Below are 21,933 nucleotides of genomic sequence, written 5' to 3' on the forward strand. Positions count from 1 at the left end.
ACTCAGACAAGTATGCAATTGAGCTGAAAACTATATATATATATATATATATATATATATATATATATATATATATATATATCAGTTGTGTGCAAATATTGATATATAAATATTGATATATAAACTGATATATAAATATTGTTTGTTTACAGTCATTTTTGCGTTTTGCATATTCATGAACACGAATGTGACAGATTTTTGAGCTATATAGTGATGTACTGAGCAAAGTATTACATGATTGAGAGAAATCGATATGAAATATATAAGCAGAGATAAGTGATATCTCCATGTAGACTGAGTTTGTAACTCCTAAATTGTAAATGTTTAGACAGATGCTGCTCTAATTGAAGACAGTGAGACTTCAGCAGCTTCACACTCAGTCACAGTGAAGATTTGCTGACGAAACACTTACTCTATCTCACTTATGAATTTTCAAATAGAAACAAATGATTAGAGTTTCCCAGTAACATTTATGTGTTTCTACCGAATTAAAAATGCTGGCTAGCACATCATCTAATGTAACGTTAGCTAACATTGCTGATTGTTCACGCTCCTGTAGGATGCTACACACATTTCGAGCATTTTTAACACGAATAATGGACGAACATGGTCCATTAACTGTTACTAAAACATATTTCATTGAAGAACAGGCTACAATAAGACGCTAACTCACCAATACACTGGCCAACGGGAGTGCTGTACGGATTCCCTAACAAGAACTCCATCTTGATGACAACAACAATCCTCCGTTGGTGAGAGGCTGACGGACAGCGCGCATAAGCCCCGCCCAGAGAGCTGTCTGATTGGTTTAAACAAGCGGAACTTTTAATTTATTGATCGAGGAAGCTGTCAATCATGGGCAAAGTTTTAAGACGGCAGAGTTCCTTTAAAAACGGAAACTACGTTATAAAAACATGAATTTATGGACACGTTTGACTTGCGAAATTTAGTTTAGAAATAGTGGAGTCATCTTAGTACATATAGAATATTTGTGAATATTTCGCTCTTTCAAAATTGCCAAAATGTTCTTTCATTTTCCATTTCATGAAGAATCTTACAAATTAAATAACTTACTCGAGGAAAATCACTAACGTTATATGGCTGAGTATTATTACTAAAATATATGTTAATTTCTTTAGAGCGCCTCAAAGCTACTGAAAACTCCGGAAGTTGATGGCGGTAGTCTGCGGTTGCTGAGCAACAGTGTTGGCGTCCAGCAGACGACGTGTACTTCAGTGATATTTCCAGGCAGGTCTGTTGTCTGTTTAGTCATAACATTTGAAATACGTGACTGATACAGTGTTGTAACTGATTTTATGGTGACATGTCGGCAAAAAAAGATATTGTTGTTTTCTATGCACTAGATGCTGCGTTATTGCACTGCTAATCACCGTTACTGCAGGTAATAAACGGGTCCAGTCGTCAAAAGCGCTTGAAAATGAGCTGGAAACAGGATGAACCCAAAGTAATGGATGAGGGGATGCTACAACAAGCAATTGTTGAACAGGGGCCTCAAGGGCAAGCTGGAAAAATAGCCAAGAAAGAGGGCATCCAGTACGAGGAGGTGCTTCAGCTGCGGTTGGACTTCAGGAGTAAGAACTTTAATTAAATTATTTTGATGTAAAATTAAACATTTTTGATTGAACATTTTTTTGTTCAGGGTGAATGTCATGAAACCTTTCCTGGGTCATATTTCACGACAAAATAAAGAGAAAAACAAGAACATTTTGAATTATTAAAAAAGTGAAACCCACTTTACATATTGTACAAGTAAAATACATCCCCCCTCTCACACAGATAATGTTTTTTAATCAGTGTTAAATGGAAAGTTCACGCAAAAATGAAAATTCTGTCGTCATTTACTCACCCTCATGTCGTTCCAAACCCGTAAGAGTTTTGTTCATGTTTGAAACACAAATGAAGATATTTTGATGAAATCTGATAGATTTATGTCCCTCCATTGACAGCTACGCAACTAGGCCTACCACTTTGACACTTTACAAAGTTCATAAAGAGATTGTAAAACTAATCCATATGAATTGAGCGGTTTAGTCCACATTTTCTGAGGAGACACGGTCGATCGCATTATATGATGAATAGATTTAATTTAGCCTTTTATTCACATATAAACGCTTGACGTGCGAAAACCAATGAGGTTCATTCTCGTGTTACGCAGCACGTTTGAGCTTCTTCTAGCATCAAGCAGGTTCGGTTGAGCTTATGTTGACTAATCAATGTTTATATTATGTGAATAAAAGCCTAAATTAAATCTGCTCATCATATAAAGCGATTGAGTCTCTTCCGAAAATTTGGACAAAACCGCTCAATTCATATGGATTAGTTTTACGATCCTTTTATGAACTTTTTGATGCGTCAAAGTGTCAGCTGCGTAGCTGTCAATGAGGGGACAGAAAGCTCTCATATTTCATCAAAAAGGTCTTCATTTGTGTTTCAAACATGAATGGTTTGGAACGACATTAAGGTGAGTAATTAATGACAGAATTTTTATTTAATTTCATTAATTTTCATGATCATGATTGTTATAATTGCAATAAAAGTTCATTGTACAAAAAATAGCGTATATTTAATTTTTTTGTGTTTTTTATGTTTTTTGTAGACATCCTAAAGATGTACCACCTGTGGCATTTCACCTCTCTAACAAAACTCCAGCTGGATAATAATGTTATTGAGAGGATTGAAGGGTTAGAAAACCTCACTAATCTGATCTGGCTGGGTGAGTTCTGATATCAAAAACATATACGGAGTATCTCCAAACACTAAGCCAGAATTCTTATACTCCTCAGATCTGTCATTCAATAATATTGAAGTGATTGAAGGACTGGACTCTCTCGTGAAACTTCAGGACTTGAGTTTGTTCAACAACCGCATTTCTGTCATTGAAAAACTGGATACGCTGCAGAACCTGCACATCCTCTCTATTGGAAACAATAGCATTGCTCAACTGGATAATGTAAGCCAACTATATTTTAGATGATACATTTTTAGAAAATGTGGAATCCCAGAAGGATGAAAATGAGTCTGATTCCAAAAATATGCAGCTATCCACTAATTAATTAATTTCCAATATTCCAATTCATGAGTGTCACTCAAACATAAAGCTGAAGGGAATCACATCCAACCCCGCAGGTGCTGTACCTCAGAAAGTTTAAGGACTTACGCACTCTCAACCTTGCGGGAAATCCCATCTGTGATGAAGAGAACTTTAAGATATTTGTGACGGCATATCTTCCAGACTTGGTCTATCTGGACTACAGACTGCTGGACGAACAGACGGTTAGTGAGACATTAATAAGTAATTTCTCATATATCCACAGCTGCAAATAATTGCAGTTGCTTGGCTTCGTTTTTCAGCTGACCACTTGTGACAGAAGAAGCACACTTTTAGAATGAGTGCCTATTATGGAAATAATATACCTTTAGAAGACAATATTTAAGTAATGTTTTATGACACTTAATTGCAATTAAATGAAAATGTCTATAATAAATGAAATTAGCTGAACTTTTCTGACTTATTGCCCATTTTCATAGACAGGGCTTAAACTAGTCCCAGACTAAGTTTGAGCTGTTTTAACTGAAAGCAACTTGCACTTTTTCACCCTGCACAAGATTCATACCAGTAATGTGTGTATATATATATAAGGAACGTTTATAAAAGCTACTTAAATGTCCTAATGGAACTAAGGCCTTATCCTGGCTTAATCTAAACCCTGTCTGTGAAACCAGGCATAGATCTATGCAATTTCATAATTACTTATATTTTCTTTTAAATATGGTTAAGGTTTACTGCCGAAATAAATTGACAAGCATTAACACTCCTAAAAATAAAGTTTTTGGTTTTTGCAGTGAGAACCTTTAAGTGATCAGTTCTTAAAGGGGTAATGAACTGGCTTTTTTTATTTTATTATATTGTTGTCTGAGGTCAATTTATGACGTTCGCTTGGTTTTTACATTCAAAAACATCAAAATGAATAAGTAATAGACTATTTTCTACCCTGGTTTTGAGCCTAGCTCCTGAAACGCTCGGTTTTTATGGGCGTGCCACATTGAAGACTTAGAAGTAAACGCCCACTGCTATGATTGGATAACAGTTTTGCATATTATAATGAGTTTCATGTAATGCACGAATCTGTGGGCGGGGCTAAACAGGCGGTGTTGAAGTGGGCGTCGATCTTCTTCTGCGGAGGCGGGGTTTGATGCCCTTTGATGTCATAGATCCCCACTTTGAAAAACCTGTCGTTCGCTGGGCCTGGTGTCGATAAAAGCTTTTATTGGACTAACAAGGAAGTTTTCAGTTCTGAAACTTACAGGATATTCTTATAGTATGATGACCTCTTATATGTCAAAAGCTCAAGGAAAATTAGATTTTTCGGTTCATCACCGCTTTAAAATAACCATTATTTTCTTCTTATACTATAAAAAACATTTTAAAATCTAACATTTTTCCACTATAACGAACCTTTTGTGGAATGGAAAGGTTCCATAGATGTTAAAGTTTCTTCATGGAACCATCAATGCCAGTAAAAAAAAAGTTTATTTTTTAAACTAAAATATACTTTAATGTCATTTCTATTGAAAAACGCATTTGTAATTACACACTTGTAATGATGAAGTTGCAATTTAGTACATTTAAAATATATTAACTTTAAAATGTCATATTGAATAACACACAGTTTATATTATAATCAAGTACTTTACATGAGCTTTAAAATGCTAGTCAACACATTAAAATAAGTGTACTTATTTAAAGCATGACCAATAAAATGTTTTAAAATGTACTTTAAAGCAAAGTTTTCATTTTACATTATTGCAAAGTGCACTTTTTAAAAGTTTACTTAAGAAACATTTGTGAAAGTGAACTCTCACTAAGTGCATTCATGTTATGTTATCTGCAAGTACAATTTTGTAAAATATATGAGATTCGAATTACACATACAAGTGCACATTCAATACATTTAAACACGCATCTTTTTCACAAGTGAGGGATTGGCAACATTTGTCCTAATGTTCTGTTCATAATTCATATTTTTTGTGCCTATAAAGCGTGAATCTGCCTTTGCAAAGTATCAGTATGCTGTAGAAGAAATGCAACACAATGAGCTCCAGGAGCATGAGGCAATTGAGGCTCAGAAGATCAGCAACGAGGAGCTTCAACTACACAAGGTGACCAACATTACCATGCCATCCATCTCATTCAAGTACAAGAACACTCATCTTAAACGTTCGAGGTTTAATAAGTCAGGTTTACACTATAGTGTTTGAAACGCAGCACTGTATTAAAAACTGGACATTAAAAACTTAAAGGAACACTCCACTTTTTTTGAGTTAAACAGTTTTACTGTTTTCGAATCCATTCAGCCGATCTCCGGGTCTGGCGGTAGCACTTTTAGCATAGCTTAGCATAGATCATTGAATCTGATTAGACCGTTAGCATCTCTCTCAAAAAAATGACCAAAGAGTTTCGATATTTTTTTTCAATATCCTATTTAAAACTTGACTCTTCTGTTGTTACATCGTGTATTAAGACCGACAGAAAATGAAAAGTTGCGATTTTCGCAGGAATGAGAGTATCATATTGGCCTAGAAAATCGCAACTTTTAATTTTCCGTCGGTCTTAGTACACGATGTAACTACAGAAGATTCAAGCTTTAAATAAGAAAAATATCAAAACTCTTTGGTCATTTTTTTGAGAGAGATGCTAACGGTCTAATCAGATTCAATGATCTATGCTAAGCTATGCTAAAAGTGCTACCGCCAGACCCGGAGATCGGCTGAATGGATTCGAAAACGGTCAATTTTCGAATCCAAAAAGTGGAGTGTTCCTTTAATATATACTCTTGACAGTAGTGAATAAATATCGCTTCTTTCTTTCACAGGACGCATTCGTGGAGTTCTTAAATGGACCTCAACTTTACGACAGCATGTTTGCTGAGGATCCTGATGCAGAGAAACTGGCTCTCCTCCCCGGAATGGAAGCATTGCTGGAGACATATCCTTGTTATGAATGGCAAAATATACAAATCAAACCACAAATGAAAACAATACTTTGTAATACAGTCTTAAAAATAGGGTTATTTTTTGGCATTGGAGAACCTGAAGAACCTGATTCCTTGAAGAACCTCAAACATTCATGGAGCTTTTCTTTAGATTAGATGTTCTTTAGATTATTAAAATGTTCTTCAAACTAAGAAAAAAATGGGTTCTTTTAAGAACTGTTTTCTGAAAGGTTCTTTGGGGAATGAAAAATGGTTCTGATGGCATCACTGCACAAAAAAAAAAAAACTTTTGGAACCTTTATTTTTAAAGAGGACCTATTTTGAGCACCTCGTAATAATACCTTTTAGGAAAAATATCACACATATCATTTACGTATTGTAGTTTTTTTTTTTTAAAGCGCCATTTGGAGTGTGCGCATGTGCGAACGTGCTCTAGAAGCCCACGTAAGAAGGAGCCTATGACTGAATCTGTAAATACAGCAAAATAACTGAGAAAAATTAGTCCTCAGATGCCATGTCCGTATTTTATAGAACAAACCCAGCATTGATTCGATCTCAAATGGATTAATTAAAAAAAATATATATTATTCCACCATGTGCGTGAAATCATTAAAAACGTGGTTGAACGACAAATTTGTGACTGTAACAAGGTTAGATGTTATGGGAAGAAGGAGGCGGGAACCGGCGAACATTCAACGCTTTAATAAATAAATAAACAAATACAAAAATGAAAGTATAAGCCAGCAGCCCCCCGCGGACGACTGCTGGCAACACAAAACAGAAACAAAACACAACATAAACTCAGGCCTGTTCCTCTCTCGATCTCCACTGTCGTCGCTCCTCCTTTATGCGTCCGCTCCTCCGTGAGAGATAGAGGGTTTTCACCAACGTCACGTTCTGGACGGTAACCCAGATGCGCGGCCATTATGGAGGTACTCGGATGTAAACAACAGCATGGATTGCACTGTTTATGTACTACTGAACATATTGTTACACTAATAAACCACGGAAAAAACACGTGATAGGTGCTAAATCATATAGAGAAGGACTTAGTAAGCAGGAGAGAGCGCACAATTTTGACAAACTAAAGTTAATATGTGGTAAACGAGCTAACGTTAGCTTCTCTAGCTCTTACTGCAATTCTTCCTTCTATTTGTTATCCCGACATAGGCTACGTTCAGATTGTCAGTCCAAAAAAGCACATGAAATCCGTTTCAAGCTACATCCATATGTGGTTTGAAATCCTATTCAAATCACATATCAGGACATCGGCTTCAGGCTGAACGATGGGATTTCGCATGGTATGTGACTCTAATAAACCTAAAATTCTCGGGACAGGAGCATGTGTCCAAATTTTAATCTTAACCGTTCTATTTCATCAGATACGATCTGTAAACAGGGCTTTAAGTGTAAAATACCGAACTATCCCTTTAAGAGTGTAGATGAGGGAACAGCTCAAAATAATCCATTTACCTTGACAATCCATTCACATTTAAGAGCAAAATGGAAGCTCTCTGCGTGCAGATATTTGATGCGGGTTTGGCTCAGCTCGCTCGGAGAACGGCCGAGGTGGAATCCTTTTTTACCTGTTCCCATGAGGCAGTGGCTGACAATCAGCGCAAAGCAGCACAAACTGCAGCTGACTTCGAAAACGCCAGGAGGCAGGTCGGTTTCTTCTCTCTCGGTCAAACGAGGACAACGAGACACATGTTTCTCACACATCAAAATGCTCACAAATTCAATTCTGTTCCATTGCAGAGGACTGTGGAAATGCAACAGATCGCAGACACCGAGCTTCTTGAAGCTCACATCACCTCCTGCCATGAACAGGCCGACCAGTTCTCTGAAACCCTCATGAGTCTTGAACTGCAACTCGTGGACCAACTGGAGGTCAGAATAAAAAGACCCATGTTATTAATGTAAAAAAATCACCTAAACGAATGGAAGTGTCACAAATATGCTTCTTTTTTTTAAAGGACATCTTCAAAGACTTTGAGAGGAACATCTCGGACATGGTTGGAGGGTTCATTGAATATGTGCAAGGGATATATCCTTTATCCAGCGAAGCAAAACAAAAATACCTGTATTTTAAGGGTAAGGCTTCTTTAACTCATGACACACATTCGCGCTGTGTCGAGACCTGGAGAACCAGCACCATGAGCAACAGCTTGAGATTGCCTTGGCTACACTGGAGAAGGTGGTCAAAAGCGAGCTGGAGGAGGAAATACCGGATGATGTGGCAATGGTCAGTGGAGAGTCTTCAATGATCACTTAATTTGTGTATAATTATGAATAATTACAGTTTTTTTCAGTCGCTAACAAGCGTTTGTCCAGCCAGTTGTCACATTTTCAAAACTCTAAACACAATTAGCACAGCATCGGTCTTTTGTGGCCATACCATTCACACATTTCATGTCGTTTTCAAACAATATGCAGTCAGTGAACACATTTCCATAATGCTTACATTTTCTTAACAGACAAGCTATACCTCCCAACAAAACTATGGATTGTTTTTGTAGTATTTACGAATGTTAACACACAACATCCCACAATAGCAAAAACAATATTCCAAACCTTAGATACAGTATAAAAACCTCTGCTTCTGCAATGATCAGTTCAAAAACAATATATCTCAGCTGATAACAAACAAACAATTGAATAATTGACACAGAGCTTATTTATGTTGGGTAAATTGGGCCAACCACAGCTGATTCCAGTCTGGCTTAGACTGGCTTAGAGTGGCAGGGGTTATTTTTTTTCTATTACATTGACACTTATACAGTAAAAGAAGGACTGTGAGGAGTGATGTTTTTGGAAACAGAAACAGAAAAAGACAAACACTGTAATGTCTGGAAGAGGAAGAGTAAGAGCAAGGGGCCCAGTGAGAAGAGCAGGCCCAGTGAGAGATGTAGTGAGAGGTGCAGTGAGCCAGTGGGGCCCTATACCGAGCGCATCCTTGCCTTTCTCAATGATCTCCACCAGCGCCTGGGTCCAGAGCAGGATCAGGAGGGTGAAAACATAAGGACCTTTGTAATTACCTGGGACAATGTGGCTTTCCATCATTCGCAAGCAATAACAACATGGTTTGAAGTCCACCCAAGACTGGTAAGTCTCTTCCTTCCACCCTATTCACCTTTCCTCAACCCCAGAGAGGAGTTATTTTCTGCATGGAGGTGGACGGTTTATGACCATCAACCACATGACCAGATGTCCCTCCTTGAAGCCATGGATGCTGGTGCAGGGACATCACAGTTCATGATTGCCAAGGGTGGATCCAACATACCAAGTGGTTTTATCCCAGGTGCATCGCCTTGGATAATATCAGATGTGATGTTGATGAAAACATGTGGCCTAACCCTGAAGATCGCAGAGATTAGATACAGTAATTTTGTGCTTTTTGCTGTTTTTTTTTTTTTTGTTCAGAATGCTCTTATGTGTTTCATGGATATTTTGTTCACTGTAAGCAATACTGTAAAACTTTTTCTGTTCTATCATACCGTGTTTCTACTGTACCTCCTGTAGTAAAGAGTAAAAGGAAAAAAACTGATTTGCTTTTTACTGGAATGCTTTTGAATGAGAACATTATTGTACATGTGGACATACAGTTCCCAACCAAGACATTTGGTGTAAAAACGATGGATTGCATGGTTTGCATGCAAATACCTGTAAAACTGAAACATAAAAGTCTATGCAGTTTTTGTAATGTCAAGAATAGCCAGTATTCTGAAACCTGGTGTACTTTGATTGACTGCATGTACCTTGTGAAAAGAAATCAAGTGTTATTCTTTGACAGAATAATTTCATTTTGAGTCAGATTTCCAGTGTTTTGGTAAAGTTAGTGTGTGCAGAGAAATATGTGTTCTATTTTGAAATGAAGAGTTAGTATATATTTAACAAAATGTGTTTTTGAGAAGAAAATTAACCATTTGGCCAATTGTGTTTTGTAGGTGTGAGTCTGTGTTAAGAGTTTAGAAAAAATATCTGAAGTATGGGTAAGCGCTTGTTAGCGATTGAAAAAAACTGTAAGAAGTCAAAAGCCATCGTAACTACATGCCAGACACTTATTTTCCTCATTTCCCATGCTGCCCTGTAGCTCTTGGTAGATAAAGACACAGTGACCAATGCAGTCAGTGCTTCTCATGACACCCACCTGCAGAAGATTGATAACAGGGAGGATGAGCTTCTGACACGGGTCAACAGCTGGATGGCCGGTCTGCTGAAATCGGTACTTGATTATGAACACACTTCCTGTTTAGACTCCTTAACAATATTAGTATTATATTAATATTATATCATGTTGTAGCCTACTATGCATCCAGCTGTCCAGGATCAGAACGACATTTTATTATTAAATAAAATGTACCGGTAAATCTTTTGTCTTTGTGTTAATAGATACACAATGATGAGGTGAAGAGGAATCGCAAGCGTATCTCAGAGATCCAAAACTACATTAGTTTTGTGAAGGATGAGCTGGAGGACATGGCATCATCTGAGGACAATTAAAATGTTTCTCTTGTCAGATCCAGGATATATATATATATATATATAGTTTGTATGTATATATAATAAAAATGTTTTTGCTAATTTCGTTGTTAGATGTTGATAAGTATGCAGCTGTATTATCTTTGTTGTGTTTATTAAATTTTGAGATCATCAGTTTTACAAGAATGTTGTAAGGTTTGTTTTTGTACTTTATGCAATGCTTCCATCTACAGACGAGTAAAGGTGCTGCAGCAATTCCATTTGTTGGTAGAGAGAGAGAGAGAGAGAGAGAGAGAGAGAGAGAGAGAGAGAGAGAGAGAGAGAGAGAGAGAGAGAGCTGTACATTACATAAAAGGGCATTTCTCAAATGGGGTGTGGGCAGTTATATATAATTTAGAAATAAAGTTATATCAATATTATATATATATATATATATATATATAAACTATATAAATATATATTTATATAAACTATATAAATATATATTTATATATACATAAATATATATATTTGTATATACATAAATATATATATATATATATATATATATATACATACATACATAATATTATTACAATATTTATGTAATATATATTCAAATGTAATATATATTACAAGTCTTGTAATATATATTACATTTTAAATATTTATTACATTATAATATTATTACAAATTATCATAGCTAACACAATCCTTTCTGCCAAATATGTTTTATCATTTCAAATGTTAAATTTGTTTTAAATTTTGTGTGTGTGTGTGTGTGTATATATATAGGCCACGTTAAAAAGGTTTTATTGGCCAATTCATTGTTTAGAAACAGCTGTCACAACATTAACGATTCTCTACATTTCTACAGTTCTGCTTTCTTGTAATAGAACTGCAAATCCCATCATGCCTTTTCCAGAGTAGCCAATGAACATCCAGCGTCATAGTTCCCCGATGTTCGTCATCCAATCAGAGAACAGCATGCTGGATCACGTGACTCGCTGTCGAGCGCCTTCATTCTGCTCTGAGCGACTCATCCGCGCGTCCTGCGGGAGAAACTCCGAAACTCACGCACTGCGCTGTCAGTGTCGCGTTTTCTTCTCTTCCCGGGTCTCGGATAAGCGACGCTCAGCTGGTTGTGTTCGGGGACTTCCCCGCAGAAGCGATCAAACATGCCGGTCCGTACCGACTGCTGTCAGGGCTCGTCGTTGGCCTGCATGGCCTCGGCCTCTCTCGTTCCGCCCCCGCCGATCAATACCCATCAGCCCGGCGTCAACACCTCTCTGCTCTACAGCGGCTCCCAGTTCCGCGGGCACCAGAAGAGCAAAGGAAACTCCTATGATGTCGAGGTGGTTCTGCAGGTAAACACTTTGCTCTCTGTGGACATGCTCAGTAAGGAGAAGTGAGCTGCCTAGTGCTACCTAGGCATTCAAATGACTGCTGTCTAGGTAACGTTAGGCAGCTCACTAGCTTGTGGAACTATGAAGCCCAAAAATGCTGTTTGTTTGTTTGTTTGTTTGTTGGTAGGCAGCCTACTAGGTAGGGTTTGAGTCCAAAAATGCTGTCTAGATAGGGCGCACCGCTCACTCACTTGCTTGTGAAACTTAGAAACCCAAACACACTGTTTGTTTGTAGGTAACTTATGAGCCTACTATGTAGCTTTTGAGTCAACAAAACGCTTTCTAGATGTTGTGAGAATATGAAGCTCCAAAAATAATATGCTGGCTACCAGATTGTCAGCTATGACAACTTAAAACCTACATTGTAGGCTGCCTACATGCAGTCTAGGTAGGCAGCTCACTAGCCTATATTGTGGGAGTATGAATATGAGCCCATTTGCTGTTAGTTTGTAGGTAGCCAGCCTACTATGTAAAAATGTCCAGCATACTATGTCCAAAAAGGTTGTCTAGGTAGTTTACTTGTGTGATTACAGTGCTCAATGTGTCTAATATTGCATGTCAGTGAATCTGGATATTTAATCAGTATGGATCCGTTACCCATCTTTAAGTAGGGCATCTAGAGAGAGTCGTATCTTCATGTTTGGGTCCAGATTAGTACGGTATTTTGTAGGGGTGTGCCAAAAAAATCGATTCACAGAAGAATCTAGATTCTCATTTGCAACGATTCAGAATCGATCTGAAATGTCCAAGAATCGATTTAATAAATAAATAAAATCAGCTGGCTGTTCGCCTCCATTTTTGTAACTAGCCTATACGGGACGTGAGCGGCAAATCACTAAAACAAAAAGGAAGCAAATGGATGAGAGGGAGATCTTTCGTTCCTACCATTTGCATGTGTTAAAAGTCCTGTCAGTTTAACAGGCGCTTGACAGGGCATAAGAACGAGCAGAGAGAGAGAGCCGGCCGCGCGCGCGCACTCACCCGAGCGCTGTCTGCTCTCTCTCTCTCCCTCGCGCATATGAATCAAAATCATTTAATACGATGGTGTCGGGAAAAAAAACTCTCCAGTGATGAAATGGTTTCTGTGTTGACAAATCTTTTGCGATATCCTAAACTGCCGAATGCATTGCTTGTTTTTTCTGTTTACATTTCATCGTGAATGCTGCTACGTCAGAGCGGCCAAAGCGTCAACAAGATTCCCCGTACTTTTTGACAAGCGTCCTTGACAGGGCGGCTATAGCTTTTTTGCAGCTCAAGTCGGCGGCGGAGTGAAATCAGCCGCCAGCTGCAGACCAACACACACTGCAGTGCTTCACGAAACTCCCTGCCAACTCCGAGAGGGCAAAAAAAAAAAAAAAAAAACTCGGTCTATCGCTGCTTCATCGCCAGGTAGCTTAGGGGTAGGACTATTATTCATTTTGAAAGAAGCACTTTATTTTCATAACTTGTTATTCTTTAAGTTACTGAGTCTGACTGAGAAATATAGATGTTTTTTTGTCTTCACCGGTTGTGTTCTACATGATATTTGTGGTAAACTGCATCTATTTTCAACCATTTTGTATTATGAAGAAGCACTTTTGTTTTGTTCCAACTTATTTTATAGCTAGATACTAATGAGTAGCAATTGAGAACATGTTTTTGATAAAAGGCACTTCCCTGAGAATTGAACTTAATAAATGTGAAAAAGACACTTTAAAGTCTCCGTTTGTCATTCTGTATAGCAAAGCAGATGAGAGTAGATCATGATCAGAAACCCGATTAGAAATCATTATGGATAAAATCGAATCGAATCGTTTTGAATCGAAAATCTTTTTGAATCGAAAATCGATTTTGAATCGAATCGTGGCCTCAAGAATCGGAATCGAATCGAATCGTGAGATGGTAAAAGATTCCCACCCCTAGTATTTTGAGAGGTTTTTGTCGAATGTTACTAACTGACCCACATTAGCAGATCTGTTCTTGTGGTCTGGAGTTGTGCCAAGTACATCATTCTAGCGATTTTATTAAAACCCTTTGCTTGTGACCCACAGCATGTGACCATGGAGGACTCGTACCTGTGTGGATACCTCAAGATCAAAGGTCTGACAGAGGTGAGACGGGCTTGTGGTCAAGGTGACTTCTGTAATGCAATATGTTTCTTCAGTAGCTGTTGTTTATGGCAGACAAACATAAGCACTCTTGTCGTTTGTCTGAATGGAGATTCTGCTGTCGTGGTCTTGTTTTCTGGTTGCAATACTGGAGCACAATAGATTTGGACTCTGACACTGACTGACACACACACACTGAAAAGTTAGTCTTTGATTTTAACAAGATACAGAAGCTCAAGTCCACTTTAAGAAGCCTAACGCATTTAATTGGGCAACTGCATATCAGTTGCTGTGTGTCAAAAGAAATATGAAGCAGATATGACACTGTCCGGTATTTATCTTGATATTTATGTAATTTCTTAAAAGCGTGATTAAAATAAAACATTTGTTTCCAGTCAATCTTTAAACAAGTAGATTAAAAAATGTTAATGCTGAAAAAAGAATGATAATTTTCCATTATATGCACCAATATAACAGTACAGAGTAATAAACATCATAATACTGTTCAAAAGTTTGGGGTCAGTAAGATTTTTTAAAATGTTTTTGAAAGAAGTCTCTCATGTTCACTAAGGCCTCATTTATTTGATTAAAAATACAGTAAAATAGTAATATTGCAAAATATTATTACAATAACTGTTTTCTATTTTAATATATTGTCAAATGTGATTTGATCCAAGCTGAATTTTCAGCATCATTATTACTCCAGTCTTCAGTGTCACATGATCCTTCAGAAATCATTATAATAATGAAACATTTCTGATTATTATCAATGTTGAAAACAGTTGTGATGCGCATAATTTTTTGTGGAAACCGTGAAACATTTTTTCGGGATTCGTTGATGAATAGAAAGTTGAAAAGAACAGCATTTATTATAAATAGAAATATTTTGTAACACAATAAAATAAATGCTTTAGAATAATTTAATGCAGCCTTGCTGAATAAAACTATTAATTTCTTCTTCTTTTTTTCTTTTTTAAATTTTTTTTCCTGATGGGTAATATATTTTTTTATTAAAACATTCTAATATGTGACCCTGGATCACAAAACCTTTCATAAGTCGCACGGGTATATGTGTGGAAAATAGCCAACAATACATTGTATGGGTCAAAATTATAGATTTTTATTTTATGCCAAAAATCATTAGGATATTAAGTAAAGATCATGTTCCATAAAGATATTTTGTAAATTTCCTACCGTAAATATATAAAACATTTATTTTTGTGAGTGAATGCAGGACAATCGTGAACATAAATGTTCAACTTTAAAGGTGATTTTATCAATATTTAGATTTTTTATATATTTTTTCATATAGTTGTATCTCGGCCAAATATGTATACAGATGTATAAATCTCAATTTTAAAAAAAATTACCCATGTGACTGGTTTTGTGGTACAGGGTCACATGTATGAAAAATACTACATGCTTCAGTCAACATTTTTGGGTTAGTATGCGAGTGAATAAGTGAATCAATTATTTTAAATGGACACTTTGAACTGATTCATGGAAATGAATGGGACTTGCCAACTTTAATGACATAAGTTTAAATAATAGACAATATTAAAACATCACGTGACAAGGAAGTATATCACACACAGTCTAATCAATGACACACTCTTTAGAAAACCTATTGGCCAAATAAAAAGTGCATTGACATCATTGTGATATTCACGATTTTATATTTCCAGACAAATGTGTGTAACTATAAACCTATCAACCTGCTCTATTGCTCTCTGTAGGAATATCCCACTCTCACTACATTCTTTGCCGGGGAGATCATAAGCAAGAAACGGCCTTTTTTAACCAGGAAATGGGATGCGGATGAGGATGTCGACCGAAAACACTGGGTAATAAATATAGATTCATTGTGTTTATAATGCATGATAATTATTATGAATCATTATGCATCATGACTCAAGTGGAAACGGATCTGCTAAACATGTTTTTCTCTTTTCTCAGGGGAAGTTTCAAGCATTTTATCAGTACGCAAAAAGCTTTAATTCAGATGATTTTGACTATGAAGAACTAAAGAACAGTGATTACGTCTTCATGCGGTGGAAGGTACGGTGTACATTATTATGAGTGAAACCATACACACTACTGTTCAAAATTTCAGCGTCTTTGGTTTGGTTTTGAAAGAAATTAATACTTTTATTCAGCAATAATGTTTACATTGTTACAAAAAAATCTGTTTCATATATAAATGTTGTTCTTTTGAACTTTCTAGTCATCAAAGAATCCTGAAAAACAAAAAGTATCACAGTTTCCACAAAAATATAAAACTGTTTAGCATTGATAATTAATAATAAGAAATGTTTCAGCTAATCATCATATTAGAATGATTTCTGAAGGATCATGTGACACTGAAGACTGGAGTAGTAATGCTGAAAAATCACAGGAATAAATTACATTTTAACATATATTAACCTAGAATAAAAGATTATAAATTGTAATGATATTTCACAATATTACTGTTTGTACTGTATTTTTTGATCACATAAATGCAGCCTTGGTGAGATTAAGAGACTCTTTCAAAAACATAAATAAAATCTTACTGACCCCAAATATTTGAATGGTAGTGTATGTATACAAATCCATAAAAGCTGCTTTGTATAAATATTAGGGATGGGCGCGGCGTGTCCGTCATGAAAATGACAATTAATGTTGACAAATAAAAATCTGCCATGAAAACATGAACGTTATGAAAAGAAAAAATAACTGATAGATTATGATGCATCAATCCTGTCGAAAAAGAAACATCTAAAAGGAATAGCCGCTTGACAAAAAGACGTGAATGCGCACATGACCTTGACCATGCTAGTCTGATGTGTAGCTAACTCGTGAACGCGCTGAAAAACTGTGTGTGCGTTTCCAAATCCTTTTTCACTTTATTGGGCCGGTCTGGAAGGCGAGCTGTCTAACGCTAACAAATCAGAACTCAGGAACAAATGCGCAATAACCAAACAGAAAAAAATAAAAACAAATGTTTAAAGGTACACAGTGTAGTTTAAGTATTTTATTTGCTAAAATCAATGTCTTTATTCATAAATATGTCCTCATCGGTGTAAAATGACCTCTGCCAATGATCCGACTTATCCTCGTAAGCGAATAATTTCTTATCTTTATATACATGAGACGGGTAAGTCCACGGAGGCTTCCATGTCGTTCAGCCATCTTGAAAAACTATAATAGCAGAGAGGGACAAAAAGCACTAGCCTACCTCAGCGCGTTTCTAACGCTAACAAAATCAGAACTCATAACCAAACAGAAAAAAAAAAGAGAAATATATCTATTTTTTTAAGTCAGGCCGATCATCGTTTTCATGATCGATCGTCGCCATCACGTGCGAGGACTCGTGCCCATCCCTAATAAAATATATGAATCTGGTGAAATAAATGTAAATGATCCTACTGTAAAATGTTGTTTGTTTGGTTCAGGAGCAGTTCCTAGTCCCAGATCACACGATCAAAGACATCAGCGGTGCTTCCTTCGCTGGCTTCTACTACATCTGTTTCCAGAAGTCCACAGCCACCATAGAGGGGTACTACTACCACAGAAGCTCTGAATGGTATACATAAATATATATATCAAATAAAGATGAGTGTGTGAGTGTATGTACAGTAGTCAACATGCATTTTGAACAATACCCGTTCTTGTCTTAGGACAATTCATTTTTTTTTTTTATCGTTAATGAAATTAGTCGTTCCGCACATCGCTTGTATATATACATATATATATATATTGGGACCCAGGAATAGACTTTTGTCCTCATTATATTTTATATTTTAAATTATATTTTGACAAAATGAAGATTAATATATTATATTTTAGTGAATTTCTCTGACACCATACATGTCACATGTCCTGTAAAGAGCACATTCAGGGTTTGTCAGAGATAACACATTTTTGTAGGTTCCACCATGAAAACAACTTCTCCTGGGTCTTTAAAAAGGTCTGACATTAATTTAGTGATCAAATCTAGCACTCTCATGGAAATATGATAATATATTGTAATTATAATTTAAATCGGACTCCTTTTCAAATCGTATTTAATAAAACAACATCTCAGGAAACCGTAATGGGGTTTCAAAAAAAAAAAAGACTTTCTATTACAGAACAGGGCATTGATTTCATACATGTCCACTGTAGAGGACATCCGGACTTAAATCATGTTTATCAGGCATTTTGGGAGACACAACAAGAGAATATGGAAATAAATTATACATCAATATTCCTATGAAATATTAGATTTAAATGTTGCTAATTATTACTACTCAAATTATTACACTTCTTTTTTTCATTAAATGTTGCTCCAAGAGCACATTAATGTGCAAATTAGATATAGTGTAGATGCATTAGATTGAATGGGAATATTAATTTATAGCCATTTTACCCACATATTGCATAAAGTAAAATGGTGTATCAATTAATTCAGTTATATCTTTCATAACATAGCTGAGAATCATCTTTATACAAATTTTGGTTAAAAAAAATAATCCTAAAACCCCAAAATGTATTGGTGATTGAGAAAAAAAAATCCAGTTGTTTTTGGCTATACATATAATTTCATGTTATTTATTTGTTTAAACAACCGAGTCCTGGTGTCCACTACAGAGGACACGGCATAACATATGAATAAAATAGTATTTTTCCCAAAAAAAATTTTTTTAACATTTGTTTCTTATGCTCTAGTCTAAACAACGTGATGACATGAAAAAAAAAAACGAAATTGAGTGTGAAGACACTAAAAAAAAAAACTTTTTTCTGGGTCTCAGGAGGATATATACACACACACTGAACAAAACGCAACACTTGTTTTTTTCCTCATTTTTCATGAGCTGTGCACAAAAGGCCTATTTCTCTCAAATATTGTTCACAAATCTGTCTAAATCTGTGTTAGTGAGCACTTCTCCTTTGCCGAGGTAATCCATCGACCTCACATCCACCTGATTAGACAGCATGATTATTGCACAGGTGTGCCTTAGGCTGGCCACAATAAAAGGCCTATATATATATGTATGTGTGTGTGTGTATATATGTACGATATTTTCCGGACTATAAGTCGCTCCAGAGTATAAGTCGCATCAGTCAAAAAATGCATCATGAAGAGGAAAAAAACATATAAGTCGCACCCGGACTATAAGTCGCATTTATTTAGAAATTTATTTCACAAAATCCAAGACCAAGAACAGACATTTAATCTGGAAAGGTTATTCAGCTCCACAATAGCACACAGAACAACAGCTGAATAGGTGTCCGGCATGTTAACGTAACACATTAACAGTTATTCAGCTGCACAATATCATAAAGAACATATACCTGGGGCTGAATAGGCTAAATTAACATAAGCCAGCGAGTCCAACAAGTTACCGGTAAGCAAGTTCACCAAGCTCCCGCGATCTCACTCCACACTGAATTCAATGAATTCTTCCTCGGTGTCACTTCTGAACAACTCCGCTAACTAGAGCGCCCCCTCGCGGCTGTAGACGGTAATGTCAGTATGAATTCATTTTGATATATAAGTCGCATCTGACTATAAGTCGCAGTCAAACAATGAAAAAAAGAGTGACTTATAGTCCAGAAAATACGGTATATACAGTATGTGTATATATATATATATATATATATATATGTATATACAGTGTGTGTGTGTGTTAAATCAATGTATATAAAGATTAAACGTAAATATTCTGAATATATCGCCTAGTCCCAAGAACCCAATTTTTCTTTGTCCTATTCTTCTGATCAGGTATCAGTCTCTGAACCTCACACACGTCCCTGAACACAGCGCACCCATCTATGAGTTCCGGTGACACTGAAGTCCTCCCGTCACGGCAAGAGGGTGAATCTACAGCGGACAGGGGAAATGGACATGAGAGAAAGAGAGGAACTGTCTAATGAACACGCCAAGGACTCGGCTGTCCTCTCCCCTCAATGAAAGAATAACACGGAGGTACAGATGATGGAGAACTCTTTCAGGAGACCGTACGCAGAGCCGATCAAGTCAGAGGGATTCGGGGATTCGCAGCAGTGTTAGCGTTTTGGTTGTTCTTTTTATGTTTTTGAGTTTTTAGTGCTTCTGTCCTCCGATCATCTTAGAAAACCATTTTTATCCGTAAGGTTTGGGGATTAAGATCACAGTTTTTCAGGATGGAAGAGCCAATTGTGATATTTTAATTTTTTCTGTTTTGTTTTGTTTGTTTTTGCCTTGTTATTTCATAAAACAGCATGGTCAATCTAGAAATTTTGAAATTTCTTTTAATTTATTTTTAATCATTCTGTATGAAAAGACTGTGGAAGTGACTGTGATCAGGACAGTGTATACAGACACCGGGGACGTCTTTTACAGACGTATCACAGATTCCGTGTGCGATATGATGATGGGTACAGAGAGTTGCTATTGTCTGTGGCTTGCTTGGCCCTCAGACGTTTTTTTATTAACGTAAGGTGTATCATCAAAAGTCACATATATAGCAGCTGGGTCTTTCGCTTCTACGTGTGATATATTTTTTATTATGAAATGAAATGGAGTTGGGTGTTATGGAAAGAGGCATATATTATCCCATGGTGGTAAAGCTATTTGTAGAGCTGCTTTGGATGAAACATTTCTGTCTGATTTTGAAGAAAGAAAAAAAAATCTGTTGGTAGTTTTACGCTCCTTGTTTTGCTATGCAACCTGAAAAATCTCAGCTTGTAAGAATCTCAAGTATATGGAGGCTTGTTTTTGCCACAGAATAAAAAAAATTAAATGGGTAATTGTTTAGGTAATTACATTTTAATCACACAATTCTGACTTATTTTCTCGCAGTTTTGAGTATATGTCTTGCAATTTTTATTTAACACCTTGTAGTTCTGACATTGTTTTCTCAGAATTGCAAAATATTTATTGTTCTGGAAAAAATCTGAATTCTGATTATATCTCGCAATTCTCACTTTTTCCTTGCAATTCTAAGTTTACATCTCATGATTGACCTTTTTCTCACTTTTGTGAGTGTATATCTCACAACTCAATTAACAACTTGTTAACTCTGAATTCTGAGGGGAAAAGTCAGAATTGAGATGTAAACACAGAATTCTGGTATTTAAAAAAAAAAAAAAAAAAAGTCAGAATTACAAGATTTAAACTTAGAATTCCAATTTTTTAAAAAGTAAAAATTGTGAGATGTAAACTCAGAATTCCAATTTTTAAAAAAGTAAAAATTGTGAAATGTAAACTCAGAATTCCAATTTTTAAAAAAGTAAAAATTGTGAGATGTAAACTCAGAATTCCAATTTTTTAAAAAGTAAAAATTGTGAGATGTAAACTCAGAATTCCAATTTTTTAAAAAGTAAAAATTGTGAGATGTAAACTCAGAATTCCAATTTTTTAAAAAGTAAAAATTGTGAGATGTAAACTCAGAATTCCAATTTTTTTTTTAAAACTCAGAATTGCAAGATGTAAACTCAGAATTCCAATTTATATTTATAAACAAAAATTGTGAGATCTAAACAGAATTTAGATGTTAAAAAGTCAACATTGTGAGATGTAAACTCAGAATTCTAATTTTTTTAAATTGCAAGATGTAAACTCAGAATTCCAATTTAAAAAAGTTAAAATTGTGAGATGTAAACTCAGAATTCCAATTAAAAATAATTTAATTTCAAGATGTAAACTCAGAATTCCGATTTTAAAAAACTCAGAATTGCAAGATGTAAACTCAGAATTGCAAGATGTAAACTCAGAATTGCGAGATATAAACTCAGAATTCCGATTTTAAAAAACTCAGAATTGCAAGATGTAAACTCAGAATTGCGAGATATAAACTCAGAATTGCGAGATGTAAACTCAGAATTGCAAGATGTAAACTCAGAATTCCGATTTTAAAAAAACTCAGAATTGCGAGATGTAAACTCAGAATTGCAAGATGTAAACTCAGAATTGCGAGATGTAAACTCAGAATTGCGAGATGTAAACTCAGAATCGCAAGA

The 21,933-nt window shown here is 35.9% G+C and overlaps 3 protein-coding genes across 7 annotated transcripts in view; 2 read left to right on the plus strand and 1 right to left on the minus strand.

Annotated features, from left to right (window-relative positions):
• The window catches only part of tom1l2a (target of myb1 like 2 membrane trafficking protein a), a 50,756-nt gene extending 49,961 nt beyond the window's left edge, over positions 1–795 (minus strand). Inside the window, exon 1 of one of the 2 annotated variants that reach the window (XM_079625670.1) lies at positions 674–795. In XM_079625670.1, coding sequence (XP_079481796.1) covers positions 674–725 — 52 coding nt within the window. In that variant the 5' untranslated portion in view covers positions 726–795. The remainder of the gene's footprint in view (positions 1–673) is intronic. The other variant, XM_079625669.1, reaches the window with a different exon arrangement.
• Positions 734–10,623, plus strand: drc3 (dynein regulatory complex subunit 3). 3 transcript variants are annotated; one of them, XM_079625691.1, is made up of 14 exons: positions 734–752; positions 1,140–1,252; positions 1,365–1,592; positions 2,618–2,734; positions 2,805–2,971; positions 3,148–3,294; positions 5,062–5,181; positions 5,895–6,005; positions 7,503–7,679; positions 7,773–7,904; positions 7,991–8,061; positions 8,136–8,259; positions 10,108–10,239; positions 10,407–10,623. In XM_079625691.1, exons 3-14 carry the CDS (start codon positions 1,439–1,441, stop codon positions 10,515–10,517), a joined length of 1,563 nt encoding a protein of 520 aa, XP_079481817.1. In that variant the 5' UTR covers positions 734–752; positions 1,140–1,252; positions 1,365–1,438; the 3' UTR covers positions 10,518–10,623. The 3 variants fall into 3 exon arrangements, with proteins under 3 accessions (XP_079481817.1, XP_079481819.1, XP_079481818.1); XM_079625692.1 differs by lacking the exon at positions 734–752 and having other exon boundaries at positions 948–1,252; positions 1,403–1,592; XM_079625693.1 differs by lacking the exons at positions 734–752; positions 10,108–10,239; positions 10,407–10,623 and adding an exon at positions 10,042–10,103 and having other exon boundaries at positions 895–1,252; positions 8,136–8,315.
• Positions 10,624–11,370: 747 nt separating this feature from the next.
• gid4 (GID complex subunit 4 homolog) lies at positions 11,371–21,381 on the plus strand. 2 transcript variants are annotated; one of them, XM_079623549.1, is made up of 6 exons: positions 11,371–11,842; positions 13,912–13,971; positions 15,705–15,812; positions 15,925–16,026; positions 17,403–17,533; positions 19,715–21,381. In XM_079623549.1, exons 1-6 carry the CDS (start codon positions 11,654–11,656, stop codon positions 19,776–19,778), a joined length of 654 nt encoding a protein of 217 aa, XP_079479675.1. In that variant the 5' UTR covers positions 11,371–11,653; the 3' UTR covers positions 19,779–21,381. The 2 variants fall into 2 exon arrangements, with proteins under 2 accessions (XP_079479675.1, XP_079479676.1); XM_079623550.1 differs by lacking the exon at positions 13,912–13,971 and having other exon boundaries at positions 11,505–11,842; positions 19,715–21,049.
• Positions 21,382–21,933: the final 552 nt, after the last annotated feature.

Source organism: Phoxinus phoxinus, assembly GCF_949152265.1.
Source record: "Phoxinus phoxinus genome assembly, chromosome: 1".
Taxonomy (NCBI): domain Eukaryota; kingdom Metazoa; phylum Chordata; class Actinopteri; order Cypriniformes; family Leuciscidae; genus Phoxinus; species Phoxinus phoxinus.